The sequence below is a fragment of the Asterias rubens genome, chromosome 8 (assembly GCF_902459465.1).
Source record: "Asterias rubens chromosome 8, eAstRub1.3, whole genome shotgun sequence".
NCBI classification, from domain to species: domain Eukaryota; kingdom Metazoa; phylum Echinodermata; class Asteroidea; order Forcipulatida; family Asteriidae; genus Asterias; species Asterias rubens.
In genome coordinates, this window is record NC_047069.1 from 20359324 (window position 1) to 20367837 (window position 8514).

The 8514-nt window shown below is 36.0% G+C and overlaps 1 protein-coding gene across 1 annotated transcript in view; it reads right to left on the reverse strand.

Moving 5' to 3' along the window:
* LOC117293840 (ATP-dependent DNA helicase DDX11-like) overlaps nt 1–8445 on the reverse strand; it is a 28386-nt gene extending 19941 nt beyond the window's left edge. The window contains exons 1-6 of the mRNA XM_033776298.1: nt 8329–8445; nt 3191–3408; nt 2090–2199; nt 1520–1634; nt 926–1012; nt 336–518 (exon numbers count right to left, since the gene is read on the reverse strand). Of these exons, the coding sequence (XP_033632189.1) occupies nt 336–518; nt 926–1012; nt 1520–1634; nt 2090–2199; nt 3191–3355 (660 nt within the window). The 5' untranslated portion in view covers nt 3356–3408; nt 8329–8445. The remainder of the gene's footprint in view (nt 1–335; nt 519–925; nt 1013–1519; nt 1635–2089; nt 2200–3190; nt 3409–8328) is intronic.
* Between the last annotated feature and the right edge of the window lie 69 nt (nt 8446–8514).

Genomic DNA, 8514 nt, shown 5'->3' on the forward strand with positions numbered 1-8514 from the left:
TTTCGCTGAGTGAATCGAGGGGAGTTCTCGTTGTTAACCAGGCATGCAACTGCCCGTTGAAAAAAAGAGGACAATTTTCGAAGGCACAACGCAAGAGCGGAGCGAGGCAGCTGAACTGCCACGGGACATGATACCCACAAATGGTACCCTAGAAAATAGTGAGGTGTATTACGCTCTCAGGTGCATTGTTAGCATGTACTAGGCTTATTTTACATGATTGTAGTTGTACACTGTTGTTGCCAGGCATATATTAGGCTAAAAAAAAATCAGAAAAAAAAAACGCGGAATTCCGCGGAAACGCAGTGAAGAGTTGCATGCCTGATTAACTCTTTTACCTTAGTGACATGAGGCTCAGCATCCTCCTCATCCTCCCCAGAATCACAAGATGTTGTCATCTCATCGTCGCTATGGTAATCAGCTACAAGGAGGCTGTCTTCGTCACTGTCTGCTGGTTTCTCAAGGTTATCGTTCTCATCTAGAGGCTGCGAAATATCCGACTTGTCCGTCGGAGAAAATCGCTACCACAGAAAGTTAAATGAAAGTGGTGATGAACTAATCTTTAAGTTCTTTCAAAACACGGTTGATTGGCTCCTTAGAAGTCATACAAATCAAAATCACAAGTGGAAATCAGCATTCCCAACCCCCCTGTTTACATTTTAAAAGTTTTGTGATGCACCAATTCTTCAATAAAAAGAGTCCTCATGAAAGTGGGAACAATATTACAAGTCTCCAACCTCACATTATTAAAACAGTGTAAAATGCCAAGATCAACAAAGTTGTCATAACCCAATCATGGAAATCGTTCCAGTTACAAACAAAATGCCTGTCCTTTAAACAGCAAAGCCAACACCCAGCGCCAAAAATATGGAGCAACCAACCCATCCAGGAGATATTATTTTAGGGATGGTTTTCTTTTTTGTAGTACCTTTCGTTTGACAATGGCCTTTTGTTTGATCTCATCTCTCATTTGTTGCAACTTTTCTTCTCTCTTCAATATCTGCTTATGCTCCTCCTGGAGATTAAAACAAAAGCTTTTTATTCAAAGGTTTTTGTTGAGATATAAGTTTATTTTTGATGATGACAACAAGAGTTGATGACAACAAGAGACAATAAAAAACTAAATTTCTTGTGTGCTCTTAGCTGATACTTGTAATTATTTCTGGCAACTTACATGTGAAAACGAACGAGGCAAGTGTTAAAATTCTTCTACTGCCTGATCATTCAATACAATTTGGTATCATGTGTTGAATGGGCAAGTTGGATACAAAACAATATAGCGTTTCTGCTTCCCATATCCAACAAGGCCAAAGGCCGAGTTGAATATGGGATGCAGGTGGCCAGAATGACACTTAGCCTATGTGCTGTACTTACAATTTCCAAAACATTTCTTTGCAGGCATTTACGGTGCAGAGGAGCTCAAAATCATTCTTCTGGCACAGGCTTTAGATGGTCCTTTTTACTTTTTCAACAAGGATAAATGTAGGTTTAAAACAAGCACAAATGTTGACTTTTCACTTACAATGAGCAGGGTATTTTTCTCCATCTGAGCTCGCTTGTTGTCAAATTCCAGAACCCAGTCAGGCTCTGAGCTTGTGGGAGTTTTCTTCAAGTCAATCACCGCCTCTCCACTGTCCCTGTGATAACATTTCAGATAAACATTTTGTTACAAAAAAAATTATGAGAGATTGCCTTACATCACAAGGCCGGACAGCCACTTCAATGTGTGGACTACACTTAACTGATTTGTGCTATTGACCCAAATCAACTGTCACCAGGGGCATATTGCCAACTACTCCTGGGGCTGAAACAGGGTTACCCCCTTCACAGTCTGTAAAGATGTAGGCATAGGTATCATCCACAAGGAGCCTGGCTGGTACAGCAGAAAGCACTACCTTCCCCAACTTTTTACAAAGCAATTATGGTTAAGTGTCTTGCTCAAGCGTCACTGTCATTATTCACTGCTGATAACACCAGAGCTTGGGTTCGGTGAACTAGACTGCTCAGCAAGCCCCAACAATTATTATACAACTGTAGTTTTAGATGTTTAAAAAGTATCCTAATCATGTACTTATATTAATCAGTAACTTACCCCTGTGTTTTGCTTTCTCCTTTGATTATTGCTTCAATCGCTTCGCGTTCTTTCTGTTGAAAGTCAGTCAGCCACTTGAGGGCGCCACAGATTAAGCTGAGAGATTTACCCTTCAGGAAAATAGTTTGAGACCAAATTATTATCTTCCAAATTGCAGGGCTTGAATTTAGTGAACAACATCACAAGATCAAGAGGCATGTTTTTTTTTTAACTTGACCAGATAATTTGTATGGGAACAAAACTTTCTACAAAATTACACTCTCTTTCTATTTGATCTTATGGGTAATACTTAACATAAATGAAGGATACTTGTCAGACTCAAAGTCAATTGAACATAATTTTAAAATTGAAGATGAGGTGGAAGATCATTCAGACACTAAAAAACTGTCGAACTTGTCTGGATGAAGTTTACTGGCCCGACACAAAAACACTGGCCTCGGCCTGTGGTCCAGTGTAAATTTCGAGCCCTGTTTTTTTGTTATCACTCCATGACCTCAAACAGCTGTGAAAAAGCCACGGGTCTCGCACGTTATTTAGGCGATTTGTCCAACTGTCCGCAAAACAATTGATGGCACCCAAAGTTGTTCTGGGTGTTAAAAACCGTCATAGGCAGTCCAGAAAATCTTGCCATGATACAGGTCATCCGACAGTGGTTCAGGTATTAACAGACTTAATCAAAATAATAACAGAAATAGAGTGTTGCCTTAAAGTTTGACAGCAAAAGAAGATCAAAGACAATATTCCTGAAATCTGACAAGTAATAATAAAAATAATATTATTATCTCGCAAGTTCGATGACGGATTGAGCTCAAATTTTCACAGGTTTGTTATTTTATGCATATGTTGAGATACACCAACTGTGAAGGCTAGTCTTTGACAATTACCATTAGTGTCCACTGCCTTTAAGCACAAAACAAGCTAAATGCTTAACAGAATAAGGTTACTGGCCAAACTACTCTGATAACTTGTGACTGGTATCCTGCTCATTTCTGCTTTAGCAGAAAATTGTAAAGCAATATTTTCTGCTCAAAACCTCTATGAATTTGGGCCCTGGTTTTGAAGGGACTGTTTAAGTGACAAAACTGTAAAACTTTACTCAACTGTTCCTGTTGGACTCTCAAATATTCCAATCTTCCCCTCATTAATGGTGGCATAGAGATTCTTCATAAAGTCTTCTTGGATGTTGTACGGGGTAAAAGGAAAAGGGAAGCTTTGGGGTGTCGAGGGGGAGGTATCATCCTCGCATGAGGTCATGGAGATGTCCATGGTTGATGTTAGAGTGGCAGTTGCTCTGGAAATTGTCCCTGTATCAACAACTCCTGCATAACAAACAAAGAAGTAAAAATTTGTATTCTCTTAGTTTCTGATCATGTTTTCAGTGTTGTCAGTACCTTAGTTTTTAAAAATCATTATCAATCAACAACATTATAACAACGAAAGTACAAATTAATATTGGTTTTCCTGGTCTATTTCTGCAAAAATACATGTAATACAATTTCATAACACCCATTCCAAATCATGAATGTTCCCCTAATTCAACAAAATTAGCTTTTCTTTAGTTTCTATTGCATTCAATAAATGCGCTACGCCTGATGATGTATACCAGCGCATTACAAGTGATCATTTCTATTATTCTCATTCAGGTTTGTTTTTTTTAAATTATTCTATTTCATTTATTGACATTTAATGGATTTGGGTACTTTTTGTAACACAAAACACAAAAAATTTAGCTTTAGGGCAATTCCACCAAAAAGTGTCCTCGACCCAAAAAAATGAAGTAAATTTCATGGAATTAATTTTAAAGTAGCAAGAAAGAGTGATAATTAGTGATTTCAAATCTATGTTTGTTTCATTTTTTTTGCTGGATTTTCCATGTTTTTCACCATAATTAAAAAAAAAATTTTATGCCAAATTCATGATTTTTGTTAATTGTTTGGTACAATTGTCTATTATGCCTGGTTACATTTTAAAAGATATTTTATTTTTTCATGGGAAAAAAATATGCGCACGGTCGGGGACAATCAGCATATCGGCATAAGCGGTAAAAAGAGCGGTAGTTGAGAAAATTCGCACTCAAAATTAATTTGATACCTATTTGAACAATTCCAATTGTAGGGCTATCTGCAACTTCTGTACTTCTAGCAACTATTAAGGCTCCCCTGTGAGCCTTATAGGGGTCTAGTATTTTGGGCCTCCTTAATGCTATACGTTTTTCAAATTGGCGTTGATAGGTGAAAGTTTTACGACCGCTAGCCAGCCATAACTGAAGTTTCTTTTGTGCTACACTACCAAAACTTTCCCCACATACTTAATATACATTCATAATGCTTGTATTTCCTTTTTATTGAGTGAAATTATAAAACATCGTCAAAAAATGCAATTTTCTGCTCGGTACTCACTGTTGTTTTTACCGCGCAGCGCACGTTTTTTTACTTCTCATTATGCTCAACGCTTTATCTTTTGGTCACTCGACCACCAAGCGCTGTACACCAGCCTACTCGCCGAACTGCCGAGCCACGACCGAGTTGGACTTCACCATTTTGTAGAAAGATGTATATTGAGTAGGTTGGGGAAAGCTTTAGGTGTACAGTACACAGGAAACTACAGTTCTGGCTGGCTAACGGTCGTAAAACTTTCACCCATCAACGCTGATTTGAAAAACGTATAGCGTTAAGGAGGCCCTAAATATGAGACCCCTATAAGGCACACAGGTGAGCCTTATAGTTTCAAGAGGTAGATATGATGGATAACAAAAAAGTCATTATTTCCATATCCTGGTGTCATGTGTTTTCAGTAGGATAACAGAAAAATTGTTCACAATCAAAAACTGAAAGGTTTTTTTTTCAAATCATCTATCCAGTTTTTTTTTTAAATAACACTTACACTTCATGGTGTTTTAAAATTATGAAATTTTTGGGTTTACGTTGCGAGAGACAGTCATATGTTTTCACACCTTTCATTGGTTGGTATTTTATTGAATATTCAGAAGCTAGTATGGCGTGCAAAATAAATCAAAAATATTATTCAATTACTACTTAACAAATTGAATGACATTTTTGTCCTAAGGCATTATGGCTACTATATTAGAATCCAGAGATATCATAAGGCATGAAAGTAAAACACCCCACTCCCCTTGAAGCACACACTCTTCATAAAAATCCGTTTTCCCCCATTTCAGACCAGTAATGTTTGGCTTCGGAGATAAGAAACCGATCTATGATATTTTATCTTTAATGTAGACTTAATATTTATTACGCTAATCAGAATTTATTACAGTATCCAGTTAATAATAATAAAAAGTTTGTGTCATTTTCACTTAAAATGTTTTAATTTTTTTACCATATTGGCACACCATAGAATCCCAAATAGTAACCACCTCACGTGATCCATCTAGTGACTAAAGCAGAATAAAACTCAATCTAGCAGATAGTAATTTTGTTTTGAACTTTTGAGGTTGGATGATGTTTTTTTGACTCATTTGAATGTTGGCATAATAATGCACTAGTGATTTGTACCGAAAATCAATCATTTTATAAATGTTTGAGCATAACCAACGATAGGAAACCTTATTCTCAGCATGATTAAGCCTGATGAAAATACAGACCGTGAGTAAACTGCATAGCTTCTGTCACCGGTGCAGCTTGCACAATCTCGCGGTAAACGGGAATCAAAGTTGGGGTTCGAAAACATATGAGGGTCGATAACGTATGACGCTACGAAAAGTTGACAATAAATTTCGGCACATCACTCCTCAACTCAAAAAGGTTTCGGGAGTGGCTCCCACCCACCAGGAACAATGGCTTAAGGAATGCGAACCACTTAACCACCATTAAATGTAGAACTAACAGGTACAGAAACAGTTGCATTCCAAATTTAACCAGATTTCTAAATGTGCAATTGTGATCCATATAGGCCCTAAGCTAGTAGTATTCCTTTATTAGCTGCCAATTTTTTTCAAAGTTGTTGGTGTGCTTTTTTTTTTTTTTTTATTCTTTTAATTTGTACTATATGGATTCTAATGTTGGCTTTTTATCCTCAATTTGTCCCTTTGTTAACGTCTACTTTTGTTTAAAGTCACCTGGAAATAAAAAAAAAATTATTTCAAACATAAGAGTATAATAATAATAATAATAATAATAAGACTTGTAATGCGCACATATCCACCCTGCTGGGTGTTCAAGGCGCAGAGTATATGCTTACGAACAATAAAACAATTTTTTTAGTAATTTTTTGTCCGATTTATATGTTTAAAAAATACATAAAGTTGTTTGGGGGCTGACTCCGCCTACCCCTTTTGTGACGTCAATCGAGGCAGACTTTGCCTGCAATGCGTATAGTAAACACACATGCAAAGTACATGTACGTCCAAGTCGTGAGTTGGTACATTTCAAAAAGTGTTTTTCTGCATTCAGCAGCAATACACCTGGTCATGTACTTTGCAATTTTGTTTACTCTACGCATTACAGGCAAAGTCTGCCTCGATTGACGTCACGAACAGCGCCCTCTCGGGTCGGGGTCTACTCTTAAATTTGTAAATAACATAAGAACTGATTTTTTAAAACCTTAGTTAACTGTTTATTCACATTCCACTCATCAAAACACATATATTAGTGACAAAAGCTTTATTTTGAAAAAATACCACTTCCAGGTGACTTTAAGTCTCATTATTGTTTTAAGTGCTGGGTGATTGTTCATTGTTTGGATTGTTTGTAACTTACTCATTTGCTATTGTGTGTTTTAAATGTTTAACCTTTAGCTCTTTTTAACGATTTTTTTATTTTTATAATGTACATGATCTAGTGCAATTCAACCGTATCGGTTGTCATACTGTTCATTTCTTTGTAATGTTTTTATGAAATAAACCAATAAATATAATATATCGTAGGAGGTATTGTTTTTGAGGTGTCCCTAAAATCGTGGCAAATCTTTTACCTCTCTGTGCGCGATGTAAACAGTCCCTAGATAAAAATTATGTGGTTTTAGTTGCCAAGCAAAGAGTCTCCTCTCCCTTGACCAAAACTTAGAAACATGTAAGGCTCCACTAGTCATTTGCACTTGTAAATGCAAAAAGTTTGGTATTTTAGGCATTTCTACAAGGTACAAAAATATGTCATAATGTTGTGGCCATATAAAAATATTTGCCCACCGAAAAAGTTTCATCAAACGCTATTTCAATTCACAATTCATGATGATCAAAATCATGTGACTGAATGTTTTGCTGAGCATTCTTGAAAAAAAATACCGAGGCTTAAAGAAGCCATGTGCCTTATATCATTTTCTAATATTTTTGGAGATTTTTATTTTGTAACCCTGGTATCAATACTATTATTAATATTAAAATTTAAACATCAGCTCGTTGATTAAATTATCACTGTTTATTTATACGCTTTATTATAAATATTAAGAAAAAAACATATAAAAAAAAAAAAAAAATCAGATTTGGAAGCCAGTAATTATTCACACTTTTTATATATTTTTTATTTTTTTATTTTTTGCAAGTTACCATGGTAATTTAAAAATTTAATAAAAAAATATTTTGAATAAAATGAAGGCAACTGCTGGCTATACAGTCATACATAGAGTCTCAAAGAACACTTGTAGTCACTGCAGATTTTTCTTCCATGTATGGCTTCACCGGGAAACCATACTTTCTCGTTTGCCGTGAAAACAGGAAAAACTCAAAACAAACGGGGCCAGTTGAAGTCATTGAAGATCGGTGTGTGGTGTGAACATTTCAATGTCCATCAAGTTTTAATACATGTTTGCATACTTCATATTAACAAATGAAGATAATTAGGGCATCGGTTGATATATGGCATCATTATTTTTTTCCCAATTCAAAGAAAAAGGCATAATAGCGTGAAAACTGGTAAGCAGCAGAGGATATAGTTGCGATAACGTAAACCTTCCGTTATCGCAACTATTATTTCCACAAACATGACAGGAAAGTGTAGTCAGTAAAGGCTTACTGTACAAGTGTATATTCTCCCTTATCCACTACTACTAGTAGAGAAAAAAATACAATTGGTAAACAAAAAGTCTTTTACTAATTTACTTTTTTAGTAGGAGGAAGAAAGGGCCACAGAAACACAACCAAGTTTGAAAAGAAACGGTAAACAATTTAACAAACCAATTGAATTATTACGAACATTTTAGGAATACTACAAACAGAGATTAAACTATTTTTGGCCCTTTTCCAACCTAAGTTTAGCAGCACTTTTCACGTTTAGAATACTCACCTAGAATTCTGTTCGATTCTCAATTATGTTCTGATGTTTGAGCAAAACATTGTGCACACAAAAACACCAATGCAGTGCATGTCAGTCTTTTCCTCTCAAAAATATTGTCCGTCAAAATGCGCGCGCCACTCAATTTCTTCAGAGCGTACTATTTAAAAAAAACGGGGTTGTATTTCCTTAGAACGC